Source organism: Typha latifolia, chromosome 8 (genome assembly GCF_019914945.1).
Source record: "Typha latifolia isolate L0001 chromosome 8, TyphaL0001v2, whole genome shotgun sequence".
Lineage (NCBI taxonomy): Eukaryota > Viridiplantae > Streptophyta > Magnoliopsida > Poales > Typhaceae > Typha > Typha latifolia.
Window position 1 is genome coordinate 5,328,019 of NC_133093.1, and position 22,006 is coordinate 5,350,024.

The 22,006-nt window shown below is 35.9% G+C and overlaps 2 protein-coding genes across 6 annotated transcripts; one reads left to right on the top strand and one right to left on the bottom strand.

Annotated features, from left to right (window-relative positions):
• The first annotated feature begins 1,513 nt into the window (after positions 1 to 1,513).
• LOC140794188 (potassium transporter 8-like) lies at positions 1,514 to 15,743 on the top strand. 2 transcript variants are annotated; one of them, XM_073146103.1, is made up of 9 exons: positions 1,514 to 1,915; positions 1,996 to 2,521; positions 2,613 to 2,666; positions 6,256 to 6,516; positions 6,602 to 6,654; positions 11,814 to 11,937; positions 12,064 to 12,318; positions 14,461 to 14,867; positions 15,010 to 15,743. In XM_073146103.1, exons 1-9 carry the CDS (start codon positions 1,862 to 1,864, stop codon positions 15,634 to 15,636), a joined length of 2,361 nt encoding a protein of 786 aa, XP_073002204.1. In that variant the 5' UTR covers positions 1,514 to 1,861; the 3' UTR covers positions 15,637 to 15,743. The 2 variants fall into 2 exon arrangements, with proteins under 2 accessions (XP_073002204.1, XP_073002203.1); XM_073146102.1 differs by having other exon boundaries at positions 1,711 to 1,915; positions 1,999 to 2,521.
• An 824-nt stretch (positions 15,744 to 16,567) lies between these two features.
• On the bottom strand, positions 16,568 to 21,401 carry LOC140794322 (uncharacterized). Of its 4 annotated transcripts, none has more exons than XM_073146319.1 (4): positions 21,095 to 21,401; positions 19,495 to 19,692; positions 17,965 to 18,056; positions 16,568 to 17,737 (listed from the first exon to the last, which is right to left on the bottom strand). In XM_073146319.1, the coding sequence occupies exons 2-4, from the start codon at positions 19,499 to 19,501 to the stop codon at positions 16,997 to 16,999; spliced, it is 840 nt and encodes a 279-aa protein (XP_073002420.1). In that variant the 5' UTR covers positions 19,502 to 19,692; positions 21,095 to 21,401; the 3' UTR covers positions 16,568 to 16,996. The 4 variants fall into 4 exon arrangements, with proteins under 4 accessions (XP_073002420.1, XP_073002421.1, XP_073002423.1 ...); XM_073146320.1 differs by having other exon boundaries at positions 21,310 to 21,392; XM_073146322.1 differs by lacking the exon at positions 19,495 to 19,692 and having other exon boundaries at positions 21,310 to 21,394.
• Positions 21,402 to 22,006: the final 605 nt, after the last annotated feature.

A 22,006-nucleotide genomic window follows, 5' to 3' on the forward strand; every position in this document is an offset into this window, starting at 1 on the left:
AACTTCAAGATATAGAGGTGGACTCTAGTAGGCACGTTGAGCGATCAACTTCCTTTAGCTTTTCTCTCCTCACCGTAGTAGTCTCTCAAACAATCTAAAATTTTGGGGGATTCTAAGGCGACAACGGAGTAGGACTCTCTCTTCTATTTTCTCACCTCCCTTTCTCTGTAACTCACGAAGGACGACTATGTTCTATGGAAATTATCCCATTTTGAGATCTTTACTACTAGCTCTCTCGTAGGGTTACTATTCTTTGGAGTTACTTCAACGAACTGGGCAAATAGCCTCTAGTAAACCACCCTCCCATTGAAGGTCAAAATGTTCCTTTGGCTAGCTTGCCTTAACATGATCTACATAGGGGACCGCCTTGCCGGGAAGGACTTCCATAGTTTGGTCAATGCCATTTTTGCGATGGGGATTTGGATGCCATTCACCAACTATTGCTCATTTGCCTGATTTGTTGTTTAATTCTGAAACTCCTTTCTTCCAGTCATCGGGGCCTAGACATAATTATCGAGCGAGTCAGGCCACACTTTTCAGGCCAACCAAGTTTTAGTATCTGTTCACGGTCCGACCCACCAATCACTCGGGCCAGACCGGGTTCGGGCCAGGCTTGACTAGTCTAATCCGTTACTGCCTGTCGGGCCCGTGAAAGATTGGGCTAGCCGGTCAGGCAAAGGGCTGGCCCGTGCCGCCCATGGGTAGTTCGGGCTTAGTTTGGGCCTAAATCGGGTCCGGGCTGGGCTTAGCCTAGTCCAAACCGGGCCGGGCACGAGCGGGTTGGGCCGTTTGATCAAGTCTATCGGGGCCCTTAACTCCCTAGTTTTTGTCTAGGATTCTGGTTGGATTAGAGTAGGACGCTATCAAGGGAAGCTCACAAAAGCATTCGATCACCTTATGGGCTTTCTCTGATGGCTACGGTGGGAGGAGTGAAATTGTTAGGTGTCCCATAGAGAGGCAAGAACTTTCATAGGCGTCCGGATCTCCCTTTCTTAGATCTGGAGGAGGTGGATGCCTTCATTCCCCCATAAAGTATCCCCTCATATAGTCTATTTGTCCTCATCTAATAAATTTAACTGGGCCTAGCCCATTTTTGTCCAAAATGAACAAAAAAGTTGCTAATAATATGAAGGCATATCTATCACACATTCACACACCAATTTCAGTCAAATAGTCTCTTCACACTGAAGAAGAACATGACAATTTCTTGCTTAAAAGATAATAATATGAAATGAAGATAAGAAGATAAGCAGCATGCCCACTTGTGAGTAAAAGTGGCAAACCCCTCACTACCAGAAAAGTAACATCTCCGTTCTTTATTTCCTCACCTTTTCCTTTCTCTTCTTACTAGATGCCACACACACTCCCCTCAAATTGCCACCAAAGCAACCATCAACCCCCACCTACCCTACTGCAGGAACTTCTGAAAAGGCCGTTCCTTTCATTTTCTTTGAACGTAACTGAAATTACTGTAAACTATTACTATTACTCTCTTTTTCCACATGACCAAGATAGGAAGAGAGGAAATTTAGAATAGCAGCAGCTTCATCTACCAAGTCTTAACCAACTCCTCTTTCCTTCTCTCTCTCTCTCTCTCTCTCTCTCTCTCTCTCTCCACAATATTCTAGTCCACTTCCACTCTCTTTCTCTTCACTTTCTTCTTCATATAGACATCTCCCTGGATGATCCTCCCATCGCCATTTTGACCACCCATCTCCAAAATCACACCTGCCCAGCCAGAATCCTTAAAAGAAGTCCATTTGGGCTTCTCCAGAGATACTCGCAGTTCTCAAGTTGGGAGGCTCTTTACTCACTTGAGACTTCTCCAGAGCTCAAAAGAGGACATGGGTTTTGTGAGATTATGAGCCCTCCAACCATGGATCTTGAGGCCGGAGCTTACTCCAATCCCACAAAGGTGAATTGGGTTTTCCTTCTTTTTGCCTGTTCTGGTTCTGTTTCTATGCTTTCCTTTGATTTGGCTCAGCAATTAAGTAGCAGCGGGAATCATGGAGGATGGTGTTAACTCTAGCTTACCAGAGCCTGGGGGTAGTTTATGGGGACCTGAGCACCTCGCCGCTGTATGTGTACAAGAACACCTTCGCAGGGGACATACAGCACTCGGAGACCAACGAGGAGATCTATGGAGTCCTCTCCTTTGTGTTTTGGACCCTCACCCTTGTCCCCTTACTCAAATACGTCTTTATTGTCCTCCGGGCCGACGATAATGGAGAAGGCGGAACCTTTGCGCTCTACTCCCTGCTCTGCCGCCACGCCCGCGTCGGCTTCCTGCCTAATGTGCAACTCGCCGATGAGGAAATATCCTCATATAAGAAAAACGATGATTACAGTGCTACTTGTCCCTCGAGCGGGGTGGGTGGCCCTCTGGCAAGAGTCACGGCGGCGACAAAGGTGAGGAGGATGCTGGAGAAGCACCAGGTGTTGCAGAGAGTCTTACTGATCCTTGCATTGATTGGGACTTGCATGGTGATTGGGGATGGCGTGCTCACCCCGGCTATTTCTGGTTGTCTTCTCCTCTGCTTTCAATTCTTGGGATGGTTTTTGGTCCTAGGTTGTCTTCTGTCTGCTAATCAAAATTATTATTTGTTTGGCAGTGTTCTCGGCGGTCTCTGGACTTGAGCTTTCGATGTCAAAGGAGCAGCATAAGTGTAAGGAAATTATAAATTTTAATAATCAAATCCGATCTTTGGAACTCTGATTGTGTAGTTATATACTATATGTTAATTTGACAACATTTTCCAGGAGAATCAGCTGGGTAGAATGTATGATTTGGATTCCCTCTCCATCATACACTGTTACTCTATTTTTGTTTTAGTTGGGATTAGTTGGCTAATATTAATTAACATGAATTTTTTTCGTTTCTTTTGGTATCATAAAGCAAGAGGGAGGTTTTGACTGACTTGGACATACTGCATAATGCTTTTCTTCTTTGCACTCTATACTTGGAGACCTATTTTTAAACTTATCTGAGGGAATATCCTGATTTGTTTATCGAGGAAAGGAGAGTATAAGGGCAACAGTTTAGCAGCCAATGTATGAAAATGATCTGCTAAGATGACGTAGGATATCAGAGTACAGCGGGATCTTTGGCTTTTTGGCTTCCTTTCCAGCTTTCCCCTTGGCAGGGTGTAGCAAGATAAAAGATATGAGCTAGGAAAATGATGGTTGATGCACAAGAATGGTTGGGAATTAATTCATTAAGAAGAACCGGTTAATTGCCGAACATTAGCCTTGATCTCATTAAGCTATAAGAAAGCACAATATTACTTGGATTAACTTGTGGCAAGTAGATTTGTGCATGGGAATAATTACAACAGGTGAAACATATTAATGTTTGTGGTAGGTTAGGTCATTGAACTACTGAAGTTGTTTCTCTAGGCAATGATATGGATATCCTAATAAACATAATTTACTATTTTATATCACATGTCAAAAGATATGCAAGAGGAACGAGACTTAAGCTGTTAGAGAAAAGTCATTTCATTTTTTTTTTAATTCTCTAACATACTCCCTCAATTCTGGGATCAATTTTAATAGGCCCAAAAATAGATTTGAATGAAATAGAAGAAGGTTTTATACTTTCAAGTAATAGATAGGCCTAGAGGGATTTGAACTTTGAGCCTCTTGCTCTGATGTCATATTAACTCATTAATTACTTTAAAAATTTAAGCTATTAGAGCACAATGATTTTTATTCTTTTGTACTTTAATTGTCCACCTCATTTCTAGGCTATAGACATTTTTATAGGTCAAAGATGAATTTGGATTAAATGGATGGAGGTTTTATATTTCTAATGACAAATAGACCTGACCAGATTTGAACTCAAGACATCCTATTGTGATACCATGTTAACTAATCATCTTCTCTAAAAGCTCAAGCTGTAAAAACGGTAATTTTTTTTTTTGTATTCTAACAATATGGTGTAGATTTGATTCTGAAACTTGCAGAATTTCAAGTAAATAGGAGGGGAATGAGTCATCTGAAAGTTTTTAATCTTTGATGGAGATAAGTTACTAGGGGAGGTTTTGCAACACTAGCCATACTGCCAACATCATCACTTGGTGTAAGCTTAGAGCGAGAAACTTATTTAATGTGCCTCACTTCTTTCAAAATTGGAAATTAGCTCCACTGGTTCCTAGGTGCTTTCTTACATTAAATTTCTCAAGGATTGCAGCTTCAACACTGTTGGAATGAACCTATATGTGATTATCTATAATGATGGTTGTTTTCAAGTCAACTAGATTTCCATGACTATTCTTGAGATTCTTTCCTCATTATATCTGCTGAAGCAAATTTGTTACTATGATGCACTTGTGCTGTATGGACGAACACATTTCTCATTAAGTACCTTGATGACTTGCACAATGGCAAAAACTTCACCTGCCCCTGTATTTTTGTCATATAGCTTTTCAAATGTAGCCCAAACATAGGCTCTCCTTTTGCTCCCCATAATGGAAACTTTGATTGTTCTTTAACAAAATAACTTATTCATCCCATATTAGTAGCTTAGTGCATATTAACTGCTTTTACATTTCAAACTTCTAGAATGAATAAATGGCTAAAATATATTTTCGGCCCTTGAACTATGGCCTAGTATCGCAATTGATAAAGAATACATATGTATGATTTTCCCTTTAAGTTATCTAAAAGGTAACAACTTGCTCCAATGATGTAACATGATAGTGCAAGTTCTTAGTTTCCCTCGCAGTATATTACTATATTTTGTCAAAAATCTCTCGTGGAAGATTTTGTCAGATGTAAGATGTAAGACTGGATAGTTCAGGGACAAGTTTGTCAAAAATCTCTCATGGAAGACTAAGATGTAAGATATAAAAATCTCTCATGGATAGTTCAGGGACAAGTTTACACTTTTACGCTTTAAGATGCAAGGTAATATTTAGTCATAATTCAAAGGTTAGTAAAGAATAACCTTAGTAAAATCATAGGAGGTGGTATAGCAATCCTGAAGTAAGATTGATCTTGGTGTTCTTTTTTTCTCTTTTCTGGTTGAACCATTTGTGGACGTAGGAGGTCTCACTTAGTGGATTGAAACAGTTATTGTTTTGTGACCCTCTCTTGTATTACAGCCTTTACATCTTGAAATTTTGCCAGATGTAAGAATGGATGGTAGAACATTTTTGATTCCCTTCTCTTTTGTAAGGCAAAAATTACATTGGGATTTCCTTCATGAGTTGGTCAACTCTTATTTCTTATAGAAAGAAAGAAATATGATGTCATCACAAAAGCATATGGAAAACCAGGATTATAATCTTTGTGTATGCAATCAGCCTATATTGGTTCGTTTGATCTCTTTCTGATAAAAGAGGAACTTCTGAGATGATAGAGAAGTCTGTGTTTACAAGGATTGCATTTAGATTCAAACTTCAGCTAATAAAGTGAAAATATCACAAATGTAGGTTACAATATCGTTTGATCTCTTTGTCCATTTTCTTTCTTACCAATGCCGGTTCACATCTTTTCAGGTTTCCATTTTCTGAAAATACAAAATGTATACTACTACCTAGAAATCTTACTTTCACAAAAGGAGACCCTGTAAGAGATATCTTTACCCCATTTGCTTGTGAATGGGTTATATATGGATGTATGAGCCATTCTTTACAGAGAATATAGCTTTTAGTTTGTCTCTTGCAGTGCTGTTTCATTTCCCATCCAGCTTAATGTTCACGTAAATGTAACATTACTTTCAATCTGGTGTCTTTATCTTACTCAGTAAAGTCTTCTTGTGATCCCATTTGCGTATCTGATTATATCTACCAACTGAAATCTGATTAACTATGTTTCTGTCCAAGTACTTTAAAAGAACAAAATCATACAACAAATATGAGGATATCAAATTTTTTTTCATTTGGGGATACTGAGCATGAGCACTCTAGTTCAATAGGAACTGAATGCAACTCATCTAATATTGTAAAGATCAGAGCAGCATAATTAAATTAACATTATTTTCTCTTAGAGGTGATATTGTCTAATATAGTTACTCTAACTACTACAGTAAATAAACTTAAGTTTCAAATGTCTTTGTTTGTAGGACAGAATGGTCTGACTTTACTTACTGTGCTAACATCAATTATATGTAGCTTTATGTTGCTGTTTAAATTATCTCTCATTCATCTTATTCTTTCCATCTACTATAATGTTACTTGCCTTCTGATATTCTGCAAGTAATATTACATAAACTGTTGTGATTTCTGATAGTTTTCCAACATCAAACTGCAGATGTTGAGGTTCCTGTTGCTTGTCTCATACTAATTTCTTTGTTCGCTCTGCAACATTACGGGACACATCGTGTTGGATTCCTATTTGCTCCAATTGTTGTAACATGGCTTCTATGCATTAGCATGATTGGTGTTTACAATATTTTCCACTGGAATCCACATGTTTATCAAGCGCTATCTCCATATTACATGTACAAGTTTTTGAGGAAAACCCAAAGAGGAGGTTGGATGTCCTTAGGGGGAATCCTATTATGTATAACAGGTACCTATATAGTTATATTCTGTAATTAATTATCTGTCTCTTTCTTCTGAACATAATAAGCTAATACAGTTATTTCTTCTTTCAGGTTCTGAAGCTATGTTTGCAGACCTGGGGCATTTCTCTCAGTTGTCAATAAAGGTAAGAAATAATGGACCTAGATCATAATATCTTGATTTTGACCATAGATTGTCGTGCTGGTCAGCGTGGTTTGCATGGGTCGATATTTATAAGACTTTTCAACTGAAACTCAAACTATTGTTATGTATGCTATAATTAGCCAGAAGTTTCAGCTGAGTTGGAAATGTCAACTTGGATTCCTGAAGCTAAATTTCCTACTGTTGAAATATAAAGGATACAAATTATTGTTTTTTAATAGCTTACGCTTTTAGACTTTAGGGCTATGTTTGGTTCGAGGCTAAGCACCAAACATAATTAGCTAGCCCCATTTTTTAATCTTGATTTAGGTATCTTGAACTAGGCTAAAAAATATAATATTTGGTTGTGAACTAGGCTAGAGTATAATTATTACTTTTGATATGATATGAAAAAATAATAAAAATATTAATTTTGGAGGAAAATAAATGATATATAAAATTAATGGACCAAAATACACTTCTGAGTTTCATGATAAAATTCAAATTTATTATTTTTTTAATCAATTAAAGGTTTTTTAATTACTGATTTGCGGGTTTACATATACATGTCTTCAAATGGGCTTACATGCTACATGTAAGCCTATTTGCGAGTTTACATGCACATGCTCGCAAATGGGCTTACATGCTACATGTAAATCTATTTGCGAGTTTACATGTACATGCCCACAAATGGGCTTACATGCATGTAAATCTATTTGCGAGCTCATGAATACATGCTTGCAAATGGGCTTACATGCAACATGTAAACCTATTTGCGAGCTTACATATTAATATTATTATTTTTTAAATAACGTAATGTTAATATTTTTTAAAATAATAATATATATAGATTACTTTTTTTTATATTCCTTTGTTTTGGTTATAAGCACATGCTATAATTTTTTTAATATTTTTTAATATTTTTTAATAATATTATTTTAATAGTATTTTTTTGTTTCTTTAAGAAGTTCATATTGCAAACTATTAAAAATAAGAAAGTGAATTATTGGGGTGTTAAAAGCACGGCTCTAAAACTCGGTATCGGGTTTGAGATCAGCCATTTGAAAAAACAATATGTATCGGCTACCCGTATTAGATTGGATTATTAGATTGCTTAAACCTCACAAGCCCCCACCTACTCTATAATTTATTTTGGATTTAGTAAATCTGTTAAAAAAAAAAGGGAAATTAGTGGTAGATGAGAGAAGATTTGAAATAAGGGTGTAATTGTTACTTTGATATGACATGTAAAAGCAAAAGATATTTATTTTTTTAGGGAAATTGAGTATGTGTCATGTAACTAATACCAAAATATTATTATTAAATTTATAAAATAAAATGCAAGTTAGCCAATTTAAACTCATGTTTTAGTAATATTAAATAATATATTTTTAATTTTTTTCACCATTGTGTATAAATATATTTTCCAAGGTCATATTTTTTGTAAGCCATGGCGAAAAAGGAGCTATTTTATAATAAAAGATTATGCATTGGAAGAGAGAGGAGACAAAAGAGAACATTGATAAGACATGAAAGTAATAGATTAAAATTATGTCAAGGATAAAATTAGAATTAATTTAAATTTATATTAGAATTTATATTTTAGTTTTATTTTATTTATTGGGAAGTGAACTTGGTTAGGGATAAAAAGATAAAAAGTTGTTTGGTTACTAAACTTGGCTAGGAGTCCCTGACCAAGTTTAGGGACTCCCCCTGATTTCAAAGCAAACAAGGGCTAGAATATTTGGTGAGTTAACACCTATGAAATGTTTCTCCTTTTAAATATTTTAGTTCTTGTTCTTTAAAAAGGACAAAATTCTAATATGTGAAACAAGCTTTGAAAAATGGGGATTGGGATTGGCCTCCCAGGAAAATGATACGTTGATCTATCGGCTAGGTCGGTCGCTTGGATGTCGAACTATTTTTAATTACATAAAATTCTAAATATTATTTAAAAAATGACAAAAGTAAGAAAATAATAATTACAAACATATGACGCCTAAAATCTAAAAAGAAATACTTACTCAAAATTGCCGCAACGAAGGAGAGAAAGAGAGTGGAAGAAACGAAAAGAAAAAAAATTCTACTATAGTAAAGGAGAGAGAAAAGAAAAAAACTATAGTGAAGGAATAAGAGAAAAGAGAGAAAAATATAAAATAAAAAAATCACATAACCGAGGTGGTCAGAGTTGGATCTTTGTTGATGGAGTTTTCCAGAGCTGTATTTCTGCGTCAAAGAAGTAATAGCTATTGGTAGGGAGAGAAAGAGAGAGATAGGAAAAGAGAGAGAGAGAGAAATTGTGAAAGAGAGGACGAAATCCATATCAGGATCGGCCAATCCCACCCTATCCCAGTCAATTGATTGGGATTGGGATAGGGATCAACTTATCCTTCGAACCATGGTATGAAACTGGCTCATCAATGTAATTTTGTAAATATTATTCTCATGGTTCTAGACTTTCCAATTATGTTAGGATGTTGAAGACCTGGAGATTGTCTTGGTTCTTTCATTTATTTGTGCTTTCAACAAGAATAATCCTAGATCAGAAGCTATCATTTTCACTTTCATCTAGCTTCTTTGCCTGTCTAGTGGAACCTTTGGAGGTATCAGCTAGCTTTACAGATTTTCATTCTAAGCCTCTTTTGGAGTGTTGACATCAAGTTAACAATTGATTATAAGGATTTATCAGTTCATCTGAAGCGTTTAACTATTTGTTCTGTTGTAGCCAACCGCATATTATTTTGCAAAGGGTTTGGATGCGAAAGATGATGATGATCTAGGTTTGCAGGACTCTATCAATTAAATGAACCTAAATAACATGGCATAACTTATTTTTAGAAAGATTTCCACAATGATAATTAAAGCATATGCAGAAATAATTTAGCTGCAGACTTGTATGTTCTCCAATAAAAAGAACGTTGCAGTTCCCATAGTATATAGATCGCATGAGAAATAACAAATACCATATAACTGTGCATCACCTACACTTTGCCATTAGCAATTATTCCTCATCTTGATTAAAAGATCAATTGAAATTGCAATAATGTTCTCCAAGGATACTTTTAGGACTTCTTGTCTTGACGTTAAATGTGTTGATTTCAATGTATCTAGTATATTGGCCAAAATGGCACTGCAAGTTGATACCCTGAAATTTCTTTTCTAGCATATTGAAAACCGATATTTCCTTTCATCTACTGGCTTAGCATTTTTCATCTTTGTCTAACTCTTTTTTTAAGGAAAATCTTTGTCTAACTTTGTTGGTGTACTCATTGGAGTTTTAATTGGTTTTACATTTTCTATCCCAAACCTTTTGAAATCTTTTATATATTTGAATTGGTTAATAAAGATATTATCCTCTAGTTACTTGATTTTAATCCACAAAAATAGTTTAGCACTTCCATAATGTTCATCTCAAAGCATTTTGCATATACTTTACAAATTCTTTACACAAGCTTTCTTTAATAGCACCAAATATAATATCATTAATATAAATTTAAACAATAAAACATCAAATGGTAATTCATGATTTAAAAGTTAAAAGGTTATTCAATATAAACTTCCTCCAAAATATAATTATTTAGGAAAACTAATATCTATATGATGTAACGTGAAATCTTTAAAACGTGTGAATGTAAGTAACAGTCTAATTGCTTAAAGTCTAGTTACCGGTGCAAAACTTTCATCAAAATCAATGTCTTCTTCTTGATTGAAATTTTGGGCTATTAATTTAGATTTATTTCTAATTACTACAGATGATTAATCTACTTTAAAAAAAAAAACTATTTAGTACCATGACGCGAACCGGAATAGGTCGGATCATTTTATGAGGATATTGAGCTCGACGAATCGAGTTTATTTATTTTTAAATTAATTCATGATGTAAACTCTTAAGATAAGTCTAGTTAAATCATGTAAGTCCTTAAGACAAGTCCAATTAAAGTCAAGTAGGCTCTTAAGGCAAATCTAGTTAAGTCAGGTAAGCTTTTAAGATAAGTTTAATTAAGTCATTTAAGCTATTAAGACAAATCCTAGTTCGAATCGTATAAGCTTTTAGGGCTAATCCTAGTAAAAGTCATTATACCCAACCTTTATATATATAGGGGTTGGGCTACTTTGTTTAAGCATCCAAGCATTGACAAATTATTGAGTTTAGCCAATTTATTATTATCACATTTATCGTTTTATCGTAGCCGTTAAATTGTTTTTATCTTCGAAAGAATAGATCATAACCATAGAATAGATCCGATCTTTCAAGCCATAGTCACTATCTTCCTCCAGCAGCCACTTACTATATGGTCGTTCATCACTACCCTTGGCCATCCGTCACTTATGACAACTGCTGCAACGTCAGATATTTTCACTTTTGTTCCATTCTGACCTTCCTTCATTGTTTTATTTTTAACTTTTCCCCTCAACCTCCGATTTAGGTGAAACAAAACTATTAGATCTGTGACTTTGAGGCTTTTTCCTAACAAAATATCATAATTTTTTTACATCCAGATCAATCTAGATCTGGTTTGTAACAGCAATATTAGAGTTGCCAGTATCAACTACTACTTCTCTTGGTTGCTAGTTGTAGCATGTTCCTCATTTTCAATGCCTCTCATGAGGCCTTCATCTTAGCTACCTAAAAGAAGATAATTGATAGACCTTGCAAGCGAAAGATGAGAACTTTCACAATTGGACAGTACAATGTCGAAGTCCTCATCAATGCAAATTGTTAAAATTGTGTTCTTCCTGATTCTAGGCGATATTTTTTTGAAAATGTTTCTGTTTTACTGGAAAGAACAAACTTTGGATTCTCTTTCAAAAATGAAAGCTCGTTAGAATTAAAAAGTTCAAATGTCAATCGCCATTTATAGAAGAACCAGCTTAAGATATCTTTTAATTCATGATAGTCCATGTTGATAGGGAACAATCCATACTTTGTTTTTAAGTCAGTTTGCCCGGTTCATTCAATTAGACTAGCAAGGGTACCTTCTTCCTTTAAAGTTCGAATAGTTCTTTGTCCATACCTATCATTCTAGATTGCTGAACTACTATTAGGCCATTTGTTTTCATTTTCCTTTTTTTGGCTTATAATATATCCATTAGTTATCAATTAAGCTGTCAACAGTTGGGCCATCAAAGATGCTTTCTCTAATGAACCTTTACTCTATGCAGATTGCTTTTACTTTTGTGGTTTATCCTTCGTTGATCCTAGCATACATGGGACAAGCTGCGTATCTATCTAGACATCATGTTATTGAAAGTGACTACCGGATTGGATTCTATGTATCCGTACCAGGTAGTTAACTAGTTACAATGCTACTTCTTCCAATCTTATATGCTAATTCTATTGGATATTATATCATTGGATATGCATAATGCTTCCATGGAATCATATTGACATTTACAATTTCAACACTGTCAGCGCAAATCAGATGGCCTATTCTGGCAATAGCTATTCTTGCAGCTGTTGTGGGAAGCCAAGCTATCATCACGGGTACCTTCTCAATCATCAAGCAATGCTCTGCTTTGGGCTGCTTTCCTAGGGTGAAGATAGTTCACACATCCTCTAAAGTACATGGGCAGATTTACATCCCAGAGATCAATTGGATCTTAATGATATTGTGCTTGGCTGTAACCATTGGTTTCAGAGACACAAAGCGTCTGGGTAATGCTTCAGGTATAAAAGAATAAATATGATCTTCTGTACATATGTGATCCCTCCTTATCAGTTATCTATATGCACATCACGTTTTGCAGCAATTGTCTAGTCCATCATGCTAAGTTTCTGACAAGAAAGTTATCTCAAAATCTTTTTGGACCTATTTTCTAAATGCTGCTCTTAGTTGTGCAGTCTTAACATGAATCTTGAGAATAACATAATTTAACTAGTCTTTTTGACAAATAGATTCTCGATCTTTTATGATGAAAAAGAAGATATCTGCTATTATTGTCACTAATGGCATTGAATATTATCGAACTTCTTAGTGATGCCTTTGCCATATCTTTTAGAGGGCATCACTTGTATGACATTGAGGGTTGCCACCATGTACCACGTGCTTGTTGGTTCCAGTCATGGAAATAGCTTCTCTACAATGGGGTAAGGCTGCATCTATCTTTGCTCTCCCAAGACCCAGCATTTGTCAGGGAGTCGTGTGTCTAGGATGCTTTTCTTTGTCAATGATTGATTTTATGCAGTAAATCTTTGAACAAAGTTATTTACTATATTTGTTGACAAATCCATTGGCTTGAAGATCTACTTATTAACTTGTTGTGATTCAAGTGAAAGAAGTTGATATGTTCTTGCAGTTTGGTGCAATATTAAGATCATATGTCGATTTTCGAGGCATTACATTTTGATTAAGTTGTTTGTCCATGATTGAAGATGCATATTACTGGTCAATTGTCTGCATACCAGTTTTATGTGCTTTCACATATTTCTTACCTGTTAGAACTTAGAACATTTTTCTTAAATTTTGAAATATTTCTAAGTGTGCCTCTGAAGCATTAATTTATCTGTCATGTTCTATACTTGCTGTGTTCCAATCAATAGGGAATCCTTGGTTGTTAGGCAGATTCTTGCATAGGTGTGAGCACTAGTCAGATAAAATGACCGTTAATTTAGCAGCTGTCTGCCTGCCTATGCATTGGTTGTACAATGAGAGGAAAGAACATGATTTACATGCCTATTTTACTATTGCATTTTACCATTACGTACTTTCTGTAGGAATCTTGAATGGAATCTACAGTGCAAAATTACAAATTTCTGTTGAATTTGCTTAAGATGACAGACTAACCTTCTAGAGGAAGCTAGGAAAGTCCCTTTTTTAATCTCTAAAACAAAGATAAACACAATTTCTAATTGTGGAAAAATGAGAAATCATTGTTTTTCTTTTTCCTCCTCTGCATGCTTTACTACCTGTAGGGGTGTAATCGTTATAGCTTGATCAAGCCGAGCTTTGCTCAATTTTGAGCCTACATATTGGATCAAGCTTGAATTGAAATTATTTCAATTAAGCCAATTTTGAGCTTGAGCAGAACTCGAGCCTAAACGAGCCGATCGATAAACAATTTTAAGCCTGAATTAATTTAAACCTAATTTCAAGCTTGATCAAGTTTGAATTGAATTAAGCTTGAATTAAAATAAGGCCTAATTCAACTATAAAAATATAAACATTACAGAAAATAAACTAATAGAAATCATTAGATCTTTGATCTAATCGTTGATGGTTCATATTACTCATATATATTATGTAACATTACAGAAATGTAAAGTAATAAAAATATAACACTAAAGAAACATAAACATTAATGGTTAGATTTTGATCTAATGGTTCATGTTATATATATATTATGTATTATTATGTAGGGATAATTTTACTTAGATCTCCTGAACTATCACCAATTTTTAGATACACTCCATGAACTTTTTCTTATCACATACACCCTTTGATCTAAAATGTTTTTAGTTTAGAAGTCCGTATAATTTTCTTTTCTTAGTTCAAGGGGGTATATATGAATATATTTTTTAATTTAAGGGTATATAATGAAAAGTTCAAAGAGTGTGTGAAAAACAGTGATAATTCAAAAGGGCCTAAGTGAAATTATCCTTATTATATATTAAATTATTATTTTGAGTCTTATTGAGCTGAACTAGACTAAGTCGGCTCGTGATCAAGCTTGGCTTGAAATTAATTTTAAGCCTATTTTAGAAATCAAAATCGTCTTGGCTCACTCTCAAGCCAAGCTCGAGCCTTATTTTGATAACCCTAATGTCCTTGATGATAAAAGGTTTTAATGCTTTTCTTCTTCCTTGGCACAGGTTTGGCAGTTATAACTGTCATGCTGGTCACAACATGCTTGATGTCCCTAGTGATAGTCTTGTGCTGGCATAAGAGCATCCTTGTAGCTGTATGCTTCATCATCTTCTTTGGCACAATTGAGGCACTTTATTTCTCGGCTGCCCTCATAAAGTTCTTAGAAGGAGCTTGGGTCCCCATTGTCCTTTCCTTCTTTTTCATGATCGTCATGTATGTCTGGCACTACGGTACCATCAAGAAATATGAATTTGATGTCCAAAATAAGGTCTCCATCAATTGGCTCCTAAGTCTTGGCCCTAACCTTGGGATTGTTCGTGTGCGAGGCATTGGTCTCATACAAACTGAACTGGTATCTGGAATCCCAGCAATCTTCTCCCACTTTGTCACCAACCTTCCTGCTTTCCATCAGGTCTGCTATAAAATTTCATGTGTAATACATCTCTTTCTCCTTTTCCTTGGTCATTGCACTTCACCTGGAACTTCAATTTTCTCCCCCCATGGAGTTTATTCATAATTTTAACAATTTTAATCCTTCTGCTGTGATGCATCAGGTCCTTGTCTTCCTCTGCATCAAGTCAGTTCCTGTACCATTTGTGCGGCCTGAAGAAAGATTCCTTGTAGGAAGAATTGGCCCTAAAGAGTACAGACTCTACAGGTGTATTGTACGCTACGGGTACCATGATGTTCATAAGGATGACTTGGAGTTTGAGAAAGACCTTGTTTGCAGCATAGCGGAGTACATTCGCTCTGGAGTCTCTGAGACCAATAGCGCACTAGAAGTATCTGAGAAGGATGAAGAAAGAATGTCTGTCATCGGAGCTGGTATCCGTTTGCATGACGGCAACAATGATGATGCAGCTGGTCCTTCTGATTCTAGGGAGATCTTGTCGCCTGTTATTGCACCAAGGAAGAAGGTTAGGTTTGTATTGCCCGAGAGGCCCCAGTTGAATGCCGGAGTTAGGGAAGAACTGCAAGAGTTGATGGAGGCAAGAGAAGCCGGCATGGCCTTCATACTCGGCCACTCGTATGTGCGGGCAAAGAGTGGATCAAGTTTTCTGAGAAGGCTGGTGATTGATTTTGGATATGATTTCTTGAGGAGGAACAGTAGAGGTCCAGCTTATGCTGTGAGCATCCCTCATGCATCTACGTTGGAGGTCGGGATGGTGTACCATGTTTGAGTTGTACAATTTCCCGTTGTATTATTTCTGTGTTCTTATGTAAATCAGTTTAATATACATTTGTGTTGTGTATCTATGTTTTACTTCTAAATGATTTTTCTCATCCAGTTGCGGCCGTGTAGAAATCCAAGCATGGAGGAAGGATCAATTGTCTGGAACTCATATAAATTTAAGTTATTAGGGATTGGTTACGAAAAGTGAGACTTCTGAGCACTCTTCTTAATTGGGAAGTGGTTCCTTTTATGAAGCTGGAAGTGAGTGTTAACCATGGATGCAGCTGCGGGTGAAAGCTATCCATATGCAGATGTTGCTGTTAACCAAACGAACCAGTTGCATCTAGAAATCAAAACTTTCTGTTTGATTAATTATGACCTGAAGCTGTTTTTAACAGTATGTTGCTGTTAACCAAACGAACCAGTTGCATCTAGAAATCAAAACTTTCTGTTTGATTGATTATGACGTGAAGCTGTTTCTAACAGTTGAGAGAGAGAGAGAGAGAGAGAGAGCAATTTATAAGTGTTAGCTTGTCCTTTCAAGTTGCTCATAAGCTTTGGTGGCTGGTTAGGCTAATTGTGTTTTTAGTCACATCTAAAATCATCTTTAACTGGTGTATTTTTGGAACAAAGTTATTTCAAGGGTAAGTCAAAATGCTGCATTAGCAATAATACAGTAAACTAAATAATGGAACTCACATACAACTAAAATCCAAAGCATAAGTGCGGGGTTAATTACTAGCACATACCAACTATTTTCGGTTCAGCTTATGGAAACAACACAATAGCACATTCCACAAATTGCACTAGCCCATGGGATCCCAATTACAAGTCCAACCAAAATTCACGATAAAAAAAAAAATCAAAACTTACAAGATTACCAAGCTTGAGAGCAAGACCAAACCCATCACAACCAATATTTTCTCCTCAAAAATCTATGACCAACTTAATGTAGTAAGCTTCAATTCAAGATTTAGTGTGGACAATCCAGAGAAAGATTCTGTTCATATTGAGACAGCATCTACATTACACCACATTAGAGACATCTGATAGTTAAAGAGCATCCTGAAATGAGCTCCCTGTATACATTGGGCAACCATGTAAGGAATGCTTTGTACACATGCATTATTGCCTTACAAGACACTATAAGCATCAAAAAGCTGTAATTATACCAGCTCTTAAATACTTGATATATAATAAAGGAAGAAATAAAATGTCAAATCAGACTGGTAAATAGAAGAGGTGAATGGCCTCTGTAATTTATCAGAGAAGAACCAGTCACCAAAGGGTTGTAACTGTCAATGTCAAGGTCATGAAACCAAGTTATGTTGTTTTCCCAATTCCCAAACTCATTTACTTAGGTTGCTTCACCAACGAGATCCAAGAGGGAACTGAGGGAACCAAGACTGCGAACCTGAGGTACCAGTTCGAGGCCTATCCACCCCTGAAACGCCATCTCGCCAGAACTTAATAACATGGAGGCTCTCTTCATCAGTGGACCTCTGCAAAACTATACGTGATGCGTATCCTTTTCCTCTCATCAGATGGCAAATCTGTGAAGGATTATTGGCCATGAGGGTGACCATATAGAGCCAACCTTTCTCTGACAACAGCTTATCCGCAATGGGAAGAATCCTGTCAATCACCTGACGACCATTCTCCCCTCCAGCCCAAGAAGCTGTGATTCCTTCACAACCAACCTCTTCCGCAGGGGTTGGCACATAAGGAGGATTTACAACCACCACATCAATCATACTAGAGAGGCGTTTCTCAAGTGCTGATGCAATATCAGTGGAGACTATCTCCGAGTGCACACCATGAGCTTCCAGTGTTGCACGAGTAGATTCCACTGCATGCATGTTAATGTCAGTTGCAAAGTACTGGACTCCAGAGCCCAACTGATTTAGCATGATTGCTAAAGATGTGATAACATAACCGCTCCCACAGCCAACTTCCATGCACAACCTAGGCTGCTGCTGCAATAGATTTGCTCGATCAGCTAAGAGTGCATCAACCAGGGCAAATGAATCATCACATGGTTCATATACGTCTGGATGGAGGGTGACAAGTCGGATCTGTGCAATTTTAGATAACATCTTGGAGGTAACCTACCAAGATATCAGCACTGATTTCAGAAACTAGTTAATTGAGAAAAAAAAACATGGATAACCAAGTATCCATAACCAATTATTTTCTGTTGTTCCTTTTTCACATATCAGTGATTCAGCAAGGCAAAAGAGCTTCATCAGAACCCTGACTCTAAAACAATATACTAGCAAAAATCTGATAATCGGCAGTAAGGATGATGCAAAATAAAGAGTTGTTTGTGGCATACTGATCTCTTGCCAGAATCATTGTGCTCTGCAGAAGAATTTAAGGATCCTACATCAACACTGTAATCCATAGCAGCGTTCCAGAGCAAGAAACCTGGCCAGTAACAAGTTCTCATAAGCCTTAGCAGATACTATTTAAACTGTGTGATTACATAAAAGCTAATGTAAGAATTATTCCTTAATTCACTTGAAGATATGCAAAAGATCAATTAAATCAAAGACGAGAGAGAAAATCTTCTCAAATTGAAACAGATGAGCTAAGAGGGGGCTTCACTTAGCATAATGGTAAGGTTTGTCCCATATATCTTAGTGGCCTCAGCTTGAGTCATAAAAACAGCCTTTTCTGGGAATAATGGTAAGGTGCGACCATCTAGACCTTCCTAGATCCTATAGTGGCTGGAGCCTCATGAAGGCAAATGCCTTTTTGAATCAAATTAACTAACAAGGGATAATATGTTGCATGGGACTTAATGACAAGCTAAGATGATGGAAACAATTCTTTCTGTGAAAGTACATAGACAACAAACAACAATAGAATAAGTGCATACAAAATTCACATTGAAACATGAAAGTTTAAATCAATAAATGAAAGCCAATGAACAAATTCTGATAGTCTTGTGATTGACGATTATACTTCACTACTTGAACAAACAAAAACCAATTATGGACTTATGCAATGACTTAACTAAAGTCACTTGACTTAAATGAAGAAAAATTAGATCAGGTAGACAGGCATCATATGACAATTAGTCAAACTCATGTTGCTTCCAGTGTTAGGTATAAATGCAATCACATAACTGCAGAATTTGGAATAATAGGCAACAAAAACTGGTATTATTCTGCAAACACAGGTGGGTTTGTGAATTGAGTAATGAAGGAAAATCCAACCATTTCCAATCTGAAACAATTGGGCAAGCTTACCGAGAAAACTATCAAATTCAGTGAAACGTTAGTGTTATGGTTTGAAGTTTCCATTTCAGTCCCTAGAAAAACAACATTTTGAAGTTCCGGTCAGTTTTAGATCTTTAGATTGGATTTCCAGTATTTTTGGTTTTGGTCATTTTTTTAAAAAAAATTTTAAAGGATCTGAAAAATTCTATTAAATACCAGAAAATCCTAAAAGCTTCAGAAATTGGCAAATTTGCCACATCTCTGTTCTGCCAGAGGTGGTAGAGGTGCTCGAGACACCTTTAAGCTGCCATATGTGGCCAAGATCGCTGTGATATAAAGAAAATAAAAAGGAGGGAGAAGAAAGGAGAAATTGAAACAGAGAAAGGGAGAAGCACGTGAAGAAGGGAGACTCTAAGTTGTGACCAAAATTCCACTGAAATTTTATCCTCCTGTCTAGGAAACACAAATATTTCCACAATACTCACCCAATTATTCAGAATACGTATCAGATACTTTCTTAAAATATCCATTTTTTTAAAAATAAAATTAATTTTTTGGATACTTCGCAGACACTTCTTCATTGCTTCTTAGATAATTCTGAGATTCCTATTAATATAAGTCAAATTGAAGGCAACTATTACCTTTCATTTCTTATCAGATATAGGAGGTTTCCAATGTAGGACGGTATAGGAGAACAAAGGATTCAAGAAGATCCAACATGAGGGGAAAAATATTTGTGTGAAGTACGAACTGCTACAGTACATTATGGTACAGTGCTTTGTACTGATGGTAAGCTGTTGTAGTAGCCCCCAAAAAAAACTCCTTCAGCAGTGAAGAACCTAAGAAACATAGAAATTAAACAATATTGAGAGAAAGAGAATAACTACAGAAATGATAAAGAGAAGAAAAAAAAATTGAAAAAACAATAAATTAGATGAAAAAGATAACTGCTAAACACATTGTGGGTTGTTGGAATCAACCCGAAGGGTTTGGCATCACACCAATCTACACTATATGCATAGAACATCTCTTTTCTTTATTTCTTTATTTCAAAACCGTAATCATCCTTAGAAAAGACCTCCATCCCATCTTTTAATTAAGGATAGATAAGAAGCCCCTAAACAAACTCAAATTCCTAATTTGATTAGGTCAAGATAGACCTTACTCGTATAGGTATGAGTAAAACTTAACCAATACTAACTTATTGAGCCAAAGGGCCTCAAATTGAGCCCATAATAGACCCAAATATAGAAACTACATAAAATAGATAAAAATAGGCCAAATAAACGACGGAAATAGAAAATTAGCCCAAATAATCTCAATCCTAACTAGACTTGACTCAATAAAGACATCAAAAGGGCAAAGTTACAACTTTCTAGTTTAGAATACGCGTCTATATGCTCCTGCATCAAACGCTTCTGATCTGTGGTAACTTGTCTCAAGTTTCTGCAATCTAAAGAAGATGCCATCACAGTCATGCCCTTCACAAGCCCACAACCGATGATGTATTCCTACAAAATGATACCTTGATACTAATATAATTGTGAAGCATTGGTAGTCAAAATTGTAGTCAGTTGAAGGTATCATAAATGTTTGAGTCTTTCTCGTTACTTTCATAGTTTGATTAAGAGAATAAAGATCACTTGGCAATAATTGTTCTTCTGAAACTTCCAAACTGTCAAAGATATTTTTTTTTTCTATATGCATTAAGTACTGAGTAAGAGAAATGCTGACTATACTATACGTGGTCTAACATTATCAATCAGATATAGTTCCAAACTTCCAAACTTTCTCAACACATCATCATCATTCCTTGATTCAAGCAGAACTTCAATTATGGAATAGTTTTTATTACAAGTTTCAACTTCTGACTTCAATTAGCTTGTCCTCCTCCTCCAGCAACCCAAATTTAGAATTTCCAAGAGAAATAGGCTCAGTAGGAGAAGATTCTTCCAATATTCTAAAAGGTGCTGGCTCATGGTATACAGGCATTCAGAAGCATACGTGGTCTAACATTATCAATATATAAACAATTAATAATTACATATAATGTATAATATTTTACTAATATTAGCAAATAACAAATAAGCATATTGGCAGATTGCACATATTCACAAGCATATGCGATTCACAATCAGAAACACATAACACGTGATACAAAATGTTAAAATCAGCCCACACTCTACTCCACCTTCAAAATTTCACATATCACAGTTGACACACTACAAAAAAGTAAATTACCAATAGCAGTAATCTAATGGTGGCAAACAGTAAAAAACCCCAAGGAGAACTGCAGGTGTGGTATGCGCAGATAGATAGATAGAGAGATGGAAGAGCGGGTGTAGCTAGAGGGGGCGGTGGCAGCCTGTGTGGGTGGCGCGAGAGAGCGTGAGAGTGAGAATGGGAGTGAGAAAGAGAGAGTGAAAGAGTGAGTGAGATTGAGAGAGGGGGCGTACATCCACAGTCCGCCGCTCGCCACCGGAGAGAGGAAAGAGCTCGAGAAAGATAAGAGAGGGCTCAACAGTGATTAGGGCTCGATTGGGAAAACAAAGTTGGAAAGGGTTTTTTTTTTTTTTGTTAAAACCGAGTTTTTGACCAATCTAGCCCTGTTTCAAAATTTATTTACTAAAATAGAACACCTCTCACTCAATCAGAGAGTGGAGTATTGTAGCTTTACTTAGAATGCTATATACTTTCGCATTTTACATTTCAGCAGAATTTTATTTTTTAAACTAAAAAATCTAAGAAAAAATCAAAAAAAAATTTTGGAGATGCACTTCTAGAAATTCAAAATATATTCAAGACATAGAATATGACAATCGAATCAAATCATTAAAAGCATATTATAATCAATTCTAATGCATCACTCAAAATTAAATTAATCTTGATTGATCATAACAATATACATATGCAAGGTGAGCATATATAACATGAAACATTCTTCTTAAATAAACTTTTCTATTTAATCAATGATACAACACAGTAGTCAAATCGACTTAGTATTTAAATTTTCACTTTTCGACTTATTCTCCATAACTAAACAGGATTTTTTCCTGTATTTTTTTTATACATAAACCATATAAATGCAATGATGGCTTTCACACATAAGTAGGTAGTCATTTTCTTTAAGTATATATCAACCAATGTGCAAGA